Source organism: Clupea harengus, chromosome 12 (genome assembly GCF_900700415.2).
Source record: "Clupea harengus chromosome 12, Ch_v2.0.2, whole genome shotgun sequence".
In the NCBI taxonomy this organism is placed as follows: Eukaryota; Metazoa; Chordata; class Actinopteri; order Clupeiformes; family Clupeidae; genus Clupea; species Clupea harengus.
In genome coordinates this window covers 21,250,915-21,268,795 of record NC_045163.1, presented here as the reverse complement: position 1 = coordinate 21,268,795, position 17,881 = coordinate 21,250,915, and the positions used below count along the sequence as shown (strand labels likewise).

The following is a 17,881-nucleotide window of genomic DNA, read 5'->3' as shown; positions in this document are numbered from 1 at the left end:
AAGAAGTGGAAATGAATAAAGAAAGAAAGAAAGTGGCAAAACGGTGAGCCGTTTGTCTATAACTCACTAATGGCCTGCCTGAAAACCGATGAGCAAAATGCCAGCAGACCGTCAGCTCTGCCCCCAGTGGGCTGACAGTGGTCCACTGGCCTTGTTATCTGGGATAGTCTATAGACCTGTAATAGACTTTAAGAGTCTATTCTATTTGAGCCTGGAGTTCTTTAAAATGCAATGAACTATCTTATAATAAAATATGTGATTGTTGTCATAAGAGATCTATTTGAAGATACAGTTAAACTTATAGCCCAATGACTCATAGCCTATAGGCGCATTTACAGCACCCACTTTTTTAACTAATCGAGTTTTCAATAGGTCTAAAACCAAACACTGAAAGATTAAAGATACCTTTAGCATTTTAATCTACTTCAAATTCACACCATGTTTGCCCTTCAGCAGTGATAAAAAAAAGTAAACAAAAATCCAGTATTTGAGTATTTGAAATAATGTTGGTTAATGCTACTATACTAAAGTTCAAGGTCGTCTGTTTGTGGTCCCTGTGCACAGTTTTGATGATTTCCATTTGAGTGTTGTAGTAGACCTATGTAGAAATGAAAAACAGATACTATTATTGTCATCATTCCTTCATTTCTATAATCTTACAACTAAATATGTATAAGAAATAAATACAGGCAGAAAGAAATTATTTTAAACGAGGTATCATTACTGCTGATGGTGAGGTGTTCGTATATCTTTGTGTGTGTGTGTGTGTGTTGGAGGCACATGTTTTGACAGTGTAATGAAAATGAAAATATGTTCCTCTGGACCAATATCTGTTTGTATATGTACTAGGGCTAAATAAAAGCAAATATAGCCATGACCAAAGGTGCTGCCCCAGACAATAGCTAATACCATGCCTCTGAATGCGAATGATAGAGCCAACCTAATGTTCCCCTGTCTTGCCACCCTTCCAGCGCCTAACTAAATGTTGTCAACTTCACCTGTAAAATTCACCTGGGCACCAGTCACATTTTGGTCTACTCATCTTCCGTCCACTAGAGGCGCTATATCGTCGGTTGCCGTGAAGATGTAATTGTCTCTTCACGATACATTCCAGTTGGGATGAGGGATGCTAGGGAAATGGTTGTCATCGCGGGATAATGATGCTCCAGAGGGTTTCATCGTCAACATGGGGAAGGAAAGGCGGTGGCGAGGCCAGTTTATAAGGTACATTTGTAATTGGAACGCTGAGAAAAATCGATTGAAAATTGTCCTGGTCTGTTTTACCGGATCTGGATTAGAAAACACTGACACGTAGCATAACATTTGGATCCAGTCGAGGAAATAGCTTTGTGCTTGCCACCGTATAGGAAAATGATGGAGAGCCAGTTAGCTTTAGCTCCGAAGCGGCTTTACTGCTAGGGCTGAGAAGACATGTCAGCTACTCGGCACTGTTGGTTATGATGAATACGTGAGTTCTCACGTTCCTGAAAACGTTCCACTTAAACTGGCATTCAGGTGTCAAGTGCCATATGGTTAACAGATACCCTTAGATAGCATTAACGACTATGTCTTCTTGAAGCAGCAGCAAAGGAGCCCATTTTAGCTAAGTAAACGTTAGCAAGGATAGCTGCAATGAAATGCATTCAACACATAGATTTACCAGCTGTCGTAATATGTTGTGAGTGAATGGTCATCACCGTGTCATTACACTGTGAATGTGGGTGTTTTGCACCTCGTCGTGCATTATGTAAATTATTGCTTGTTGCATTATGCCTTAGCATATTTTCTGGAGTTACTCATAGATGAAATGTCTTTCGTCTGCAATTATATTCATTCGTGCAACGCAGTTCTGTTGATGTCAAACGTCCTTTTCCAGCGTCGTGTCTATGTAGGGTAGATTTTATACAATTATGAATGGACGGACCAGCCTAATGCGATTGTTTTCTTCTTATAGGTGATGCCAGCTGGAACGAAAATAGAACAAGACAGTTATTTCACAGAGCAATGGGCTTTCGAAGGATTCTGCACTGGTGAAGATATTTGGCTGCCAAGTCTTTCCTCAGTAGTTCATGATCTTGGCTGTCACTGACTGCAGAACGTGAGCCTGGCCGACAGCCTCACAACAATGTGTGCATGGTAAACCTATTTGTACAAGCTGCAGCTGTAATTCTTGAAAGGTTATCTCCTTTGGATTTTGCTGACCCATTCAGTCAAGGACAGACAGGAGAAGACATTTGAATTCTGACTTCTGAAAGGGAAATTGAACAAAAAGCATTGTCAAGATGTTTTCCGCACTAAAGAAACTTGTTGGCTCGGAGGGAGGGCAACTGAGGGATAAAAACATCCCGGCCGGCCTGCAGTCAATGAACCAGAGTCTACAGAGGCGCTTCGCCAAGGGCGTGCAGTACAACAGTAAGTGCCTGCCCTTCAGACTACTGAACACACACGCATCATATTTTATAAAGGCAAATAGCTGGGCTGAATTGAAGCACTTGATTTCTTGAGGCGTTGTGGGAATAATAATATCACCGTTGTAGTTAGCATGGTTAACAGGTTGCAGGTCTTTTTGATGGTGAAACCAAATGATTTCCCTCCCAGCCATACATGATCAATTCCAGCTGTAGTTATCCCTGACAGAACATGTGGCGTGGTGAGGCTGATTGACTGACGGGTTGTGCCGTGACATATCAGGCTGTTTCCCTACAGACAGTGAACTGTACTCCTATTGATCGTCCGTTAGCACTCGGGCTGCTGTCCGACCATCTCTCAGGAGACATTAAACATTCATGACTGATACACGATCACCCACCCACTGGCCTATTTTTCCAGTCGGCTCCGACTTCTCATTGTCAGTGGTGTTCAGGTGCAGTTAGGTTTGCTTTACTTTTACAGTCTCCGTTGTAAATCTCTCCTGAACATGTCACCTAGCATATGCCTGCGGATATGAATTTAGATAATGTTTTCTGGGCTGTGGGGATAGCTCTATGCACATTCACTCAAATGTTTTGCGAAGTTAATTAATGGTATTTTCTACCTGTTGTGTTGCACATTAAATGTCATGGCCATCGATGCAGTTTTTAGGGGGGGGGGGGGGGGGGTCATTTTTGTTGACACATGGAAAGTGATATGCAGTCAGACACTCGCAAGATCACGTTCATTTAGTCATTAGTTCACACATTCGTTTACTTTGCATCTGATTGATGTTTACTGGGTAGTCATAAAGAGTCGCTGCTCTCCCATTTATTGAGTTGTTTGTGTTCCTCTAATGGTCTGATTGATAGTCGATGCGTTGCAGCTGTCACATAATCTGTATGCTTCATCTCTCTCCCAGTGAAGATCGTCATCCGTGGGGACCGGAACACTGGCAAGAGTGCTTTATGGCACCGACTGCAAGGGAAGAAGTTTGTAGAGGAGTATTTACCCACCCAGGAAATCCAGGTCACCAGCATACACTGGAACTACAAAAGTGAGACTCTCCGTGTCCTTTTAATTAGATACAGTGCAGGGCAGCAATACATGAGAAGGGTGTTTTGTTACCTACAGCACAATGCAATGTTGCAGGTCAGAGTGTGAATCCATCAAACTGCCGTCTATCGGCACATTTCCCCTCAGTTGTTGTCCCATTAAGCTCATAAGAACTCAGAACAGGCCGCAAAACATCACTCCCATCAGTTTTACTCGCCATCTTGCAACTCTTGCTTCCGTATCCTGTGCTTTAATCCACATTAAATAGTAGCTAGTGGCCAGTGTTCGCTCTCCTCCGCCAAGCGCTTCTGCCGTGCACGGTGTGTGTCTGGCCCAATGCCAGCAGACGGAGCTCTCTCTCCCTCAGTTGCCCATTAACTGCGGCTGCAAAAAAACAAAGTGGTTCCTGCTGGAGGGGAAACACTTTCTGTCAACAAATGCCCTTTACTTGGTGACTCAGCACTGGGGCATCTGACAGAATAGGGCCGTCCCCACAGGTTATGGTGGTATTTACTTTTGGTACAGTATAGATGACCATAAAAATGATCTTAAAATGTAATTAAATGTATTAAAATGTATTGTATATTGTCAGTGTATTCATTCCTCAGATATTTGAGCGTGTTTTGCGCATTTGATGACTTCATTTTATTTTTATCTGTGAAATTGCTGAGTAGTTGTAAGTGTGTGGTTTTTCTGCTGATTTTGAACGGAGACTTTGAACCTGTCTCTTTCCGTCCTCAGCTACAGACGACGTGGTGAAGGTTGAGGTGTGGGACGTAGTGGACAAAGGTGAGTCTTGGGGTGATCCTTTGGGGAAAACAACGTGGGCTTTAATAAAACACCGGCTTCAGGTGCTATTTGGTCAAACGAACAGCACGAGTTACATTTTGACAGAGGCAAAGACATGAGTCAAGTGTTTCCCCACATGGAGCGTGTCAACATGAGAGGACTCAATTGATTGGGGTGCAAGAGTCACTGATGGAATGGTAATCTGGTTACATAATGAGTGTGTAAATCAGTGCTGGTAGATGGCCTTAGTGCTGATGATCAGTGTTAGTGAAGAACAGCAGCCATTTTGTACTTTGCTTCTAACAGTATTCTTGCTCCCCTCCTGTGGTTCCTTCAGGTCAGAAGCCACCTGTCCCTGAGGGATTAGGTGAGAGTGGGTGGCCCAGTAGTGGTGGAACTGTAGGCAGCCTGTGTTTGTGGTGCTTGTGTGACCCTCTCTCCCTTTCCTGCTGGGTCCTTACTCCAGAGACATGGCTTTAGACTGCTCTGATTTCTGTTTCTCTAAGGCGGAGCTCAATAGCAGGACTTGGCAGAGATTCTTTGAAGGCGGGGGTGGTTGATGCATTTTCTGTGATTTATATCGTATACGCCTGTTTTCTTGTATATTGCTACACTGAGTCATTATTTTTCTCATTTTTGGAAATCGTCCTGGTTGTCCACTTTATTTTTGTTATTGTTTTTTTATTGCCAAAGTGCATGACTTTGTTGACTTTGTTGTTCCCATGGGGTAAATTGGGTTTACACCCCCACCTCCACCCCACAACACCCATGACAAACAAATCGGATCACAGATAACTAAAACTAACGCTCTTCAATAACTGTAAAACAGCAGCACATTATGTGTGAATGATATGAAATGTGAACTTTAGAAAATCATCCACCCCCTCTGCCTCAGCAGCTGTGAAATGACTTGTGAATTTAAACTGAGTACAGAACAAAGACTATTAAATTGTATATTGACATTTTTCTTTTCTTCTCCCGTCCGACTGCATTAGAAATATGTGTTAGTCCTCTGTAATTGCTTTTCCTCTTCAGTGATTTGTAATATCTGTATTTGTTTTGTTTATTTATTTGCTTGTTTGTGTTTTTTCCAACTACTGCGGGGAAAGGCAAAAAGCGAGGAGACAACCTGAAATTGGAGAACGAGCCTCAGGAGGTAACGACTGCACTCAGAGGCGTCCCACGCTCCTAATGAGTCTGCCTAGTTTGGAGTACAAGTCAGAGATGGAAAAGAGCCTTTGTTCAAGCCCAAAGCGTCTGTCATAACTGCCATAACAAATGTCAATTCTGTTCTGTGGATGAGATGCAGCAATTTCTACTTTATATTCTAAAGTCAGCCATATTAAAGTGTTAGCTAAGCCAGTGTATGGTTAAGAGTTATTCTCTGCGTTTAATGCTTCGTGAATTTACTTTTCCTTGTACCCTTGTGTTTTGTCGTCAGTCGGAGACGGAGATGGCTCTGGATGCCGAGTTCCTGGATGTTTATAAGAACTGTAACGGGGTGATCATGATGTTCGACATCACAAAGCAGTGGTGAGCATCCACTCTTTCTGTCTGCTCCTGTGTCTCTGTCGGTCTCTGTATCTGGCATTGGGTTGCAGCTGGGTCGCCAGAGCGGCGCCATGGCCTCTCTTGTTGGGAGAGATAAATAAACACACACACATGGCCTAGAGAAAGGGATTATTTCTTCCTTCTTTTTTATTTTTATTTTGTCCGCATTGTTTGCAAATTTGTCAAATTTGGCTTAATGTTCTCTATAGGTTCATTGTTGGCCCTTGGAAAATATATAACCCATCTCAGTTATTTAGTTCATTGTCAATGATGTCTATTGTTTTGATGTCTAAACAAACAGATATCATGACAACAAACAGATGGACTTGTGTACCTCTTATGCTTTGCCTCCTATGAGGTCTAAGAGAGAGATCCAGGCTGGAAGACAGCTCATGTAGCTGATCCCGTAAAAGATCCCCATTAACCCTCGGTAGCACATTACCGAGGACAGGCCTGGGTCAGGTTTTCACCCTCAGCTCACTTTCCACAGCTGGGAAGCAATTTTCTGCTGAAGTAGTTTCAAATTCATTTTTTTTTCCCCAGAAAGAGATTAAGCTTTAGCACCCATTAGCTGTCACGAACTGCTTCTAAAACTGGCTAGCATTGAAGGTGACCATCTTGTCATCGAAAATGTAGGTAAATGTGTGTCATTCTCTGCAGGACTTTCAATTACATCATGAGAGAGCTGCCCAAGGTGCCCATGCATGTGCCCGTGTGCGTGCTAGGCAACCAGCGTGACATGGGCGAGCACCGGGTCATCCTGCCCGACGACACACGAGAATTCATCTCCAACCTCAAAAGGTACAGATGGCCAGGTCCAGTCTAGATACTGCCGGACTGTGAACATCTCTGATAGCCATTCCAAGATATGTATGCTTATTCTAGAAATGCCTCTCTGAATTTGACAATTAAATGCATTTATATGGCGCCATTAACTCAGCCTTTTACAGAGCCCAAGGCCTGCACCCCTATAGAGCAAGCAGGTAGCCAAAGGCAATGATGGGCTCTTCTCTGTCGTGACAGAGGGCATGAATAATCACTTGAGCCGTATGAACGGACAGGGTCTCCTGTTCATCTTCATCAGCGGTGACACTGACGGCCATGAGAAGCATCAATCACACAGTGTGTTGCCGTGTCCTCCTCTCCGTAGGCCTCGGGGCTCCTCGTACGTCCACTACGCAGAGTCGTCCATGAAGAACGGCTTCGGGCTGAAGTACCTGCACCGCTTCTTCAACATCCCCTTCCTGCAGCTACAGGTCAGAGGGCGTGCTTGTGCTGTGTGTGTGTGTGTGGGGGGGGGGGGGGGGCTCAACAGTTGGGTTGGGTCCCACAAAAAAAATAAAATCTTTTAGTTTTAGTGAAGTGAAAGCAGTAGTGAGGAATTTTAGTCGAAGAAGAGGGAACTTGACGGCTAACAACCTTGTCATGCAAACACCAACAACAACACAACTAGCACTTAGAAAATCTAGCTAGTTTGCTAACTGATATAGCAATATGTTACCTGATGTTGTGTTGTAAAGCTTATATTTTAGCAGTGCTTTGTCCTCTTGACCACGTAACTACATAGTGAGTATTCTGGTTTCTGGATTAGATATAACCTCCACTTTTTACACTCCAGTCATGTAGACTATGCAGTTAGCCTGTATATCAGTCATTACTGAACCAGATTGTAGCTGAGTCTAGAACACATCCGTCCCATTGTTGCCCTCTATGTGCCTGTCTCGTGATTTTGTCCACTTCACTTTTCCTGCAAGTGAGGCCTTGGTGTATTTGTTTCATGTCATGGCCGGCAGAGACACACTATGGCGTTCGGCCCGTGCATGCCTTATTCCCAAGCTCCTTTGGCCACTGCTTTCCCCCTCCCATCAATTATTCCCCAGCCTCCTGGCCTCCCCCCACAACCCAGCCCCATCAATCCGCCTTGCACCGGATGGAACGGTCACCGGCCGCCCCGTTCGTTATTGTGTGTCATACGAACAGGATTTGCTAACCTTAGAGGTCAGGTGGTGCTGCGGAGCGTCGTATTATCTTTCTGAGTGTCTGCTAAACTTGCTGACTCCATGAATTAGTAAGGTGATGAAAGGGAAGCCTGCGTTGCACAGAGGTGAGTACAGTGGCATGAAGCTCAGTCGCTGGGCCCGCAGCTCAAGCACCGGGCTATTCTGGGACTCTGAGAGAGAGAAAGAGGGAGGGAGAGAGAGAGAGAGAGCAGTGGAGTACAGTGCTGTGCCTAGTGGAGAGAGGGTTTAAATATGCAGAGCCTCTCCTCCACACACACTGACTGGGTATGCACTCTTGGAACTGTTTTTCATGGACTCGTGGCAGCCGGTCGCTCCGGTATTGATTGTTCTGAAATATTGATGGCCCTGGTGTGGTTGTGTTTTTGTTTTTTTTTTTCAATTAAAGCCTTCAGTTGTTTTTTTATTGCAGTGATCATGACTCAACTGGCCATACAAAAAAAGAAGAAAAACAACCATAGTTAATCTTTGTGTCCATTTTAAAGAGACATATGGTAAAGTATTGGCAAAGACATATTGTAGTCACTGAACACATTTTCTATGTTGTTTGGTAGGCAAATATGGTTGGCATTTTTAGAAGGGTGTTTAGGGGGGCTTTTCTTGAATGTGAAATGCTTTTTGTGTCCCTACACTCAGTGAGTAGGTGCCCGTGGATAGATAAAATGTAGGTGTGAGGAAGAAGTGGCATTAAGTGGCACAAGCCCAGAGCCCAAGCTGGCGTGCCATTATAATGGGCTCCTAAAGTTAGCGCTGGCTAGCACTGCAGGGGGCTACACTCAGCCGTGCCCTTCAGTATGGCACTCAGTTGGGCACTCGGAGGAAGTGAGCCATTCTGGGCGGAGGCCAACAGTGTTGTGACTGGAGTGGGCAGAGCCGTATTTCCGACTGATGACAGCAAGAGCTTGACCCTACTGGGAATTCAGTCATGAAAAACTCTGCTTTTAGTTGAGGCTCAGAAAAAGTATCGACTGAAGTTTTAGCATTTTAGATGCTTTGATTACTCTGAAATCTGTCTCAGAATTTAAGTGATTTAAGTATAATATTAATATTATTAATAATGTTGTTATTTATTATTAATAATGTTACAGAGAGAGACTCTCCTGAGGCAGCTGGAGACAAACCAACTTGATATTGACGCCACTCTGGAGGAGCTCAACGTCCAACAGGAGACCGAGGATCAGAACTATGAAATGTGAGTCATATCTCTTGCATGCTTATTTACACACACACACACACACACACACACACACACACACACACACACACACACACACACACACACACACACACACACACACACACACACACACACTCACATATTCAGTCACATCCCACACTTACTCATACCAAATGTCCAGATCTCACCTTCATAGCTCCAAGAGCATGCATGTGGTACACCCTCACACCCACTCAGTTACTGGCGGGCAGCCTGTTTAATGAAGCAGCTGTTTTCTGTTTTTCTGCTTTATTCAACCATCTGCTACTCCCGCTGCAGATTTATGGATATGATGGAGACTCGTGGTAAGGGCTTCAACTCCCCGGGCCCCTCCAACGGCCAGAGCCCGTCCTCAGGCTCCCAGTCCCCCGTGGTGCCCGCGGGCGCCGCGTCCCCCAGCATCCCCAGCCCCAGCACCCCTCAGGCTCCCTTCCCTCCCCAGACGCAGCCGCTGCCAGTGCCCCACCCGGCCGCACCCCACGCCCCTCCGCGGCCCGTGGCTCAGCCTGCCCCTCATGCGCAGACGGCACCGCCACCTCCAGCACGGCCCGCAGAGCCTCCTCCTCCGGTCGCCCAGTCCCCCCCCAACGCTGCTGCTGGGGCTCTACCCCAGAAAAGAGGCTTCATGTCCCGCCTGTTTGGGGGCTCGGCAGAACAGACCCCAGACAGACCAGGTGAGCCCAGACATATGTCAATGCTGCCAGGGTAGATAATGTAAGGATGAAATGTAGGTATGGGCTCCATTTTTGACAGCCGTTTGTAGGTAAGTATGTGCTGTTTCAGTCTGTGCAGTGGCCGATGATTTTGTTGGGCTGAAGGATCAAGACCTCACGTTGTTTTGTGTTAAAGAAATGAATGAATGAATGAATAAATGATTTACGCTCAAAGGACATCACATACGTTGGAAATAGTACTTGCCATACATAGCATTTACATACTTACTGCGTCACCACAACCAACACCACGTCCCACCCACCTGAGCGATGCGGCGTCATCCATCTTTGCGGTAGTACGCTCACCACTCATTGGCCGTCTGTGGGGGAGAGGGGCAGACATCAAGATCAAGACATCACATTACTTTGTTTTAAATGAGCCAGAGCGTCATTTCAGTCAGCCAAGCACAGGCACAGTAAAAGAGCAGTAAAAATGGCATCACGTTGAAGGGGATGATTTTTTTCTTTAACAGCCTGTGAACATTTATGCGTCTGCTCTGTAGAAATGTGCGAGACGTCAAGCCTGAAATTGCTCTGTCACGTTCTCTCACGGCCATATCTGATTTACGCCAGCGGAAACGCCACACACGAAAGGGGTTCCAAAAGCTCACTCGTGTGATTGTCTTTGCTTGGCCTTCGTTTTTTCACTCGTCCTTTGGCCATATAGAGAGGGGAATTCCAGCGGTTCCTTGTCACCGGTAACCCAGTAACGTCCAGTTGCATTTAAAACCTAGTGTGCGTTGCCGCGGAGATGGAAGAGCACTGTCAGGTGGCACAGCGGAGAGGCTCTGTGGGGCTGCGAGTTCACACTTGCACCGCATGCCAATGAGGGATGCGTGTGTGTGTGTCTGTGTGTCTGTGTGTCTGTGTGTCTGTGTGTCTGTGTGTGTGTGGGTGTGTGTGTGTGTCTCTGTGTGTCTCTGTGTGTGTGTCTGTAGAGATGGGGGTTGGGTGGAAAAGAATAGGATGAAATGAAGACCCATTAGCAGCACCTATGGAGCTTGCACATCACATTCCACACGCACACACACACACTCACTTATATACACACACACACACTCATGCACAACTGTATACGTGTTCTCAGACACACAGAGATACCAGAGGCGTGCATGTTTACATGCTCCTTTATACACACTTGCACACTGGCTCTTACAATCTCTCTCACACACACACACACACACACACACACACACACACACACACACACTCACTCAGTCAGTCAGTCATTTGTCTCTGCTCCGCACCAGTGCACCCACTGCTGCATTGCAGATCCAGAGGGGGCTGGGTCAGGGCTAGAGGGAGCCGGAGACGCTGGCCATTACAAGTCCCTTAGACACTCCACTCACTCAGTCACTGACACACACACACACACACACACACTCACACACACACACACACACACATATATATATATATATATATATATATATATATATATATATATATATATACATAAATACACACTCACATACATGTTGACATACTTAGCCACACAGATGTTCATGTAGATATTTACTCATGCATGCTCTGTGAGTCATATGGAGGCAGTCATCCTATCAAGAACAAACAATGAACTGTGATAACAAACATCAAGTCTTCTGATGTTCTTCCAGGCCTTTGATTTGTTTTATTTTTATTTTGTATTTGTTTTGCTTTGTTGGCAAAGATTAAAGTGTAAGATTATGTTTTCTCCAGCATCAAAGAAACTGTATGATAGTCATGATTCAGAGCTGAATTGATGAGAGGCTAAAAGAAGGGATCCCTGTTATGAAAAAAAAAAACCTTCTAATGTGTCGTTGCCCCTATTTGTGTTTTCCATTTCCCTCTCTTAGAGTCTGGGGGCTCAGGCACTCCGCAGTCCTCTGGCAAAGTGCAGAGCGTGGACGACTTTGTGCCAGAGCTGGGCTTGGACAAGAGCTTCCTGGAGGACAGCGGCGCCAGCGCTGCCAGGGCCAAGGAGAAAGCCCGACGTGCCGCTCTGGACAGCGACAGGTGCGGACAGAAGCAGATTCTCACTCTCACTGCACTGGCCAAGCTGCACCTCAACAGTATTTAAAGCATTCATTCATTCATTCATTCATTCATTCTTACTGAAGATTGGAAATGCTTGCAGACCTAGAAGGATGTGATTCTAAATGGAATAATGTGGCCTCGTGATATTCTAAAGGCACCCATGGATCTTTGTTTTGTTTGTCACACTTCTTTTTTTTTTTTTTTTCTCTTGTTAAAATCATCATCATGGTTCTAGAAGACCTCGAACAACCTTTGGTTTCTGTTGACAAAAACTGCATATTGCAATTGCTTTAAATTTACACCTTATTATGGTGAGATGAGACAGTCAGAGTAGAGATCATCTGTTGTTTTGGTAATTTTAGCAGTTGAAGTGACTTAATGTTTAGGGCTTCCATAACCAAAGATGGACCAAATCCTGGTGGTTATACATGGAGAACATTGTCCAGGATTGTACGAATAATTTGACTTAAAATGTCAACCACTTTCTCCAGATACTATCACTGTTTTATAGACGTGTTCAAATGTTGCTGTCTTAGCCAATTGACAAGATTTGACGGAAGTGGAGAATTCCACCTTTTGCTGCACCTTTCTTTGGAGGTCTGCTTGCATTAAAGTGCTTGGCGGGGCTGACTGTAACACTCAGTGGAACCTCAGGGATGGCTCACACGTCACTGTGAGTTTCTGACCTCACCCAGACAAAGGGAGGTCTATTTTAGTATTCTTTCATCTCCTCGCTTTTTTCTTCTTACATTTCTTTATTTGCACGCATCAAATCTGGGTCATTAATCATTCTCCTCATCCTCCTCTGGCCTTGAGAATGCGCACGAGTGCCCCAGAGTTCTGATTCCAGTTATTAAAGGAAACAGCGGGAGAGGGAAGAGGGAGCGGATATGTCAAGGCTCTGAGGAGCTCTCGCTTTGCTTTTGTGGGAAAACCTACTAAACGGTTTCGACTTTTTTTCTTCACACTAGGATGATACATTTATACCTGCAGTGCCACAATGAACCACTTTAGGAGGGAACACTTGGAGGATTGAAAAAAAAGTAAAAAAAAAAAAAAGAACATGAGATTCATGAAGCTGTGTCTTTCTGTCGTCTTCTGTATGGTATGCTTTACAGACACTTGTTGTCTGGGCGGTTGATACTATACCCTGACCTCTCACCTGAGCACTGCATTGAGGAGCATATCACATGAACTCAGCCCCCTCTCCTCCTTCTCCCTCTACAGTGACGGGGAGGGCAGAGGAGGCAACCCCTTAGTGTCGGGTTTCCAAGACGACCTGGACCCTGACGACAGAGTGGTGGCAGCGCTGCCGTTACCGCCGGCGGCGGCCCCGAGCCTGGACATCACGCTGACCAGTGATGAGGAGGAGGAGGAGGAGGAGGTGATGAAGCCCTCCACTGCCGCAGCCACCTATCAGGACAAAAAGGGCCCATCCACGGGAGGGGACCTGAAGGGGTAAGAGCCTCAAGTGGCCAATGTACCACTCAGTGTGAAGGACCACTATGCTGTGCTGTGCTGTGCTGTGCTGTGCTGCACTCCGTATCGCACATTTGTCCTGTTTGTTGGCAGTATTTCAGTATTATTCATATGACAAATATCAATACATACTTGCATGCTTATATACATGTTCATATATTTACATACATATTTACAAATATACTTACCTACATACCTACTGTAAATGATTCATTGCTGTTATGTCAGTTTTTTGTGTTGTGTTGTGTTTGCTTGTTTTCTTGTATGTCAAGCTAACACGAAATATGAATTTACATTCCCTCATTGAGAGTAACTCCACGGGATTGTTTTGTCTAGATTTTCCATGAACTCCATGTTGAAGGCCCAGCCAGCTAAGACCAAAGCGGCTGAGAGGCCAGCCACTCTAAAGACCAAGGCCGCCTCGCCCACGCCGCAGCGGCACAGTAAGAAGACAGGGGGCGCTGTGGAGGCCGGGTCCTCCGACTCAGAACACGGCGGCGGTCCTGTTGCCAAGCAGATGCTCTCGTTTGTCATGGACGACCCCGACTTTGACAGTGACGACCTGGAGACCACAAAGGTCAAAAAGGTAGATGGCTTAAAAATGTGTCACTCAACTAATGGAAATTGAAATGATGTAGAGATGAGAAGTGGATTAAAGGCAGACACTAAAAATAAGCTCTGCTGAGTGCTGTGATCAATATTGCTGAGCACACTAAGGCTTCACTCCACTTACAATCAGATCAACTCTTCCACTTAATAAAGTGAACATTAGAAAACATTTCCAAGCACATACATGCCCCTTTTCACTTCAAACACACACACACACACACACACACACACATGTGTCCTTTTTGGCCTTTGGGATAAATTACAAGCAGCCCTCATCAGTCTTCCTGTGACATGAGCAGGACGGCTAACCTCTCCCTCTCTCATACACATACTCTCTCTCCTCCCCCTCCCCCTCTCTTTTTTTCTTTCTTTCTTTCTCTCTCTCTCTCTCTCTCTCTCTCTCTCTCTCCCTCCCCTGCAGGAGTCTTTCCCAGCGCGCGATGACCTTTCTGACAGGTCAGATGACTGCTTTGGCCTGACAGGACTCCCTGAGCCGCTTAAAGCCGGCGCGCCGTCCTTCAAGAGCCAGACCAGTGACATTGACCTGTTCGGCCTGGGTTTCAACGAGACGCCGTCCAAGAGCAAAGACAGCAGCGAGGACCAGGAAGGTCTGCAAAGCCATTTGGCAATCAATCAATCAATCACTCACTCACTCAATCTCTGGATCTGTCAGTCAGTCCATTCAGTCAGCAGTGTGTGGGCTGTGTAGAGAGCGAGCGACTGAAATATAAATGAAGGGGTGGTGTGCTCACAGATGCTGTCTTTTCCTCCTCAGACAACGAAAGCAGACACTCCACAAAAGAGAAGAAGAAAAAGAAGAAGAAGAGCAAAGAGGTAGGTAGGAGGAGGAGAAGAAAAAAAGCATAAGCCCACGCATCTCAGTTTACTCATCGCAAGCGTGTGTGTCCCAGAGCTGATGGGCTCAGTGTAGACTCTTTCCTCCGCAGCGAGGCACGTTATCTTCCTCAGGCTTTGGCAGCCGTCCTTTAGATCGCTCCTCGGTTCATATTCATGCCGCAACAAAATCATTTTTCATCTGGTCTGGCACTGTTTTAAGTGACACTCTCATCCGAAACTAAGGTTCAAAGCATACCCCCCCCCCCCCCCCTTCCCCCTTTCTGTCCTTAGGAGGAGGAGAAGAGCAGCAAGAAACGACACAAACACAAGAAGAAAGAGAAGGAGGACTCCGGATCGGGTGACGAGAAGGAGAAGGAGAAGGAAAAGAAGAAGAAGAAGTCAAAGACCAAGAAGACGTCCAACGTGGACGACCTGGAGTCCTTCCTGGCCGGAGGGGACGGGCCTATCAGGAGCGGGGGTGGAGACTATGAGGAGATCTAGAACTCTTAAGTGTCCAATCAGGGTTTTGTTTTTGTTTTTGCATCAGCGGTGTGGTCTTGGCCCATCTGTTGGACTTTCATTGCGTCGGATTCATTTCACCTTACCTGATTTTGTGGTGCCTACATTTTTGATTATTGTTTTTCGAGTCAATAATGTCCATGTCTCTCCTTCATCACATCGCATCTAGCCTCCCAGGTAGAGGTCTAGGGGCCCGTAATCTTGAAATCAATTTGAACCCATCTTCTCACTAGTAAATCCTTCCCACATATAATTTAACCAATTTCAATTTTCGAAGGAAAAAGGCAAATTAGATCTCCAATAGTGATTCAACCTCCAAGTTTTGCTTTTAGTTAAAGCACACCAACTTCAGCATCATGCTTCAGCTTCAAATAATCATTTTTTTTACAGTTAACTTGTCTAACAGAAGGTACACAGTGTGCCACCTGCACGCACACTGAAATCTCTGCTGAGTATTTTGTCCAGCTAACATTAGCCGTCTTCCTCCCTTAGGCTTTGTACAGACAAGTAAATATGCATGAAGCACATGATGAAACGAACCTCTCCAATGGCGACCCGCTGTTTAATTACGTAGATTTGTTTCTCTTCTTCTTGCATTCCTTCCATTGATCAAATGCCTTAACTAAAGCCTAACTCGTGCACCATCAAGACCGAAGCCTTTCTGAAACGGTGCTCTACGCAAGAGTGCTGATCGTAGCTTACAGTAAAATAGCAGCCAAGCTCAGCTAAATAGGTACAGTCAACATAACCATTCTGATCTCTGTGATTTCCATGACGTTGGCTCATTTAGATTTTTTAAAACGTTTTAACCCCCCTCCCCCCCTTCTGTAGATAAAACAAAATAACAGTTTAGTAGTGTGAAGCTGGAAATACTTTCGTTTACATTCGTAGAAGCCGATGATCGACTTGGCAGCAATTAGAATGCGAGCTAGCGTGGTGTCACCACTAGCATCGTTTGTGCCCATTTTCCGTCTCCGTGGAGAAAAGCTGGAGAGTTTGCACTTTTAGATATGCTAAATGCTAATTCGCTTACCCAATTCACCCATTTTACCTTACTGCTTCCGGCAAGTTTCAGCTAGCTTGTTTAATGCTGGCCTCTGACAACGGAGAGCCTCAAGCTGGTCAGCGTTTCTCATTCCGTTATCCAGACTAATTTATGGTCAAATGAGACGTGTGATTGTTACCGCTTTTAGAGCGTTCTAGAATTGGTCATCCATGCCATGGAGAAAAAGAATATATTTATGAAGAAAATGAAATGTTGGAATATGTTGAAAACCATATCCTATTTTGAATACACACATTTCTACCATTTCATATTTATTTATTTTGTCTATTTTGATGTGTGGAGAAATATTTTGGGATATTGTACGAGTTTACACATTGATTTATTCATGAATTCAAATGATATGCACAGATATTTGTGAACACCTTTGCACCGCCTGTCTGAACACGGAGGTCTCCCCAGGTGACCTCTTTCTCTCTCCCTTCTTTTTATTTTTTTTGGCTGTTTTTTTCCCCTCTGTCTCCCTCTCTCCTTGTCTCTCTCGCTCTCTCTCTCTTTCGCCCCCTTTCCTCATACTGGAGGCTATTTTTAATCAGTGTGTAGGAAATGACCACCAAAAACACACCCAGTTTCCAGTTTCCCAGTTGGTGTCTCTCTCCTATCTTGAGCCAGAAGGCCCACAGCTGTGTTTCTGTTTCTGTTCTCACGCGTCTGCCTGTGGCTGGAAAGATTTGCTGGGATGGTGGTTTTGGAATGGTTCCCTCATCAGTGATTAACAGAGTGGAGCGAGGTTAACCCGGTCTGACCCTGTGCCACTCCGCCAACCCTCGAGAGCCACCCAAGGACATGGAGGAGAGGCTCTGTTTTGTTCCTTTGATGGCAGAAGGTGAAGTGGCTATCTGCCTCTATCTGTTCCTCTGTGCAAGATCGACTCTTTCTCAGCTACCCTCGTTGGATGGGGTTGAGTGTTGGTGGTGTTGTTGGTGGACTTCTGTGTGGAATGACTGAGGATGTAAAGTGTGTGTGTGTGTGTGTGTTTGTGTTTGTGTGTGTCCTTTAAGACTGCTGTGCATTTTTATCAGGACCTGTAGACTGAAGCCACAATTCAGCTGATGGTTTCTGCATGCTCACTGTGAGGAAGTAAAAAAAAAAAGAGACACGATCTCAAACCTCCTGGAACATTCGCCCAGCCCTGCTGCTTCTATTAGACGGGACATCTTGTTTGTTCTTTGAGAGCCCCTTTTTGTTGGTGTTGTTTTTTTCTTTTCTCAGTGTGCTTTTGTTTCTTTCTTGTTTTCATCTTTCCTTTTGTCTGCAGTTTGCCTGCTCAAGTGTAAAACCACCACATGTCCAAGTCCCCCCCCCCCCCCGCCCCTCTGAACAAACTTGACTCTGTCGTCTGTTGGCCCGTCTTCTGAGCCTCGCCCATCCCGGGTGCAGCCCTGTCTCCTCGTAAGGGCTGTGGACCCTCCGTGGCAGCTTGCACCCACACCGCCCCAACTGGACTCGAAGGTGAAGGAATAAGATTCCACTTTCAAGCTTTTTTCTTACCAACAAACACGCCGGGACAACCTGGGGAGCTGCCATGAGCCCCAAATCTCTCCCACGGGTTCAGGTATCTCCAGCGCTGACCTGCAAAAAGCCAGTATGGACACTGTCCCTTACC

General features: G+C 45.5%; 1 protein-coding gene across 2 annotated transcripts; it reads left to right on the top strand.

The window, feature by feature from the left end:
• Positions 1–1,060: 1,060 nt before the first annotated feature.
• On the top strand, positions 1,061–15,570 carry rabl6a (RAB, member RAS oncogene family-like 6a). 2 transcript variants are annotated; one of them, XM_031577779.2, is made up of 16 exons: positions 1,061–1,224; positions 1,955–2,412; positions 3,332–3,466; positions 4,207–4,254; positions 5,364–5,410; positions 5,696–5,787; positions 6,466–6,606; positions 6,956–7,061; positions 8,912–9,015; positions 9,319–9,713; positions 11,588–11,747; positions 12,996–13,226; positions 13,584–13,833; positions 14,278–14,464; positions 14,632–14,690; positions 14,985–15,570. In XM_031577779.2, exons 2-16 carry the CDS (start codon positions 2,283–2,285, stop codon positions 15,192–15,194), a joined length of 2,295 nt encoding a protein of 764 aa, XP_031433639.1. In that variant the 5' UTR covers positions 1,061–1,224; positions 1,955–2,282; the 3' UTR covers positions 15,195–15,570. The 2 variants fall into 2 exon arrangements, with proteins under 2 accessions (XP_031433639.1, XP_031433638.1); XM_031577778.2 differs by having other exon boundaries at positions 1,062–1,224; positions 5,355–5,410.
• Positions 15,571–17,881: the final 2,311 nt, after the last annotated feature.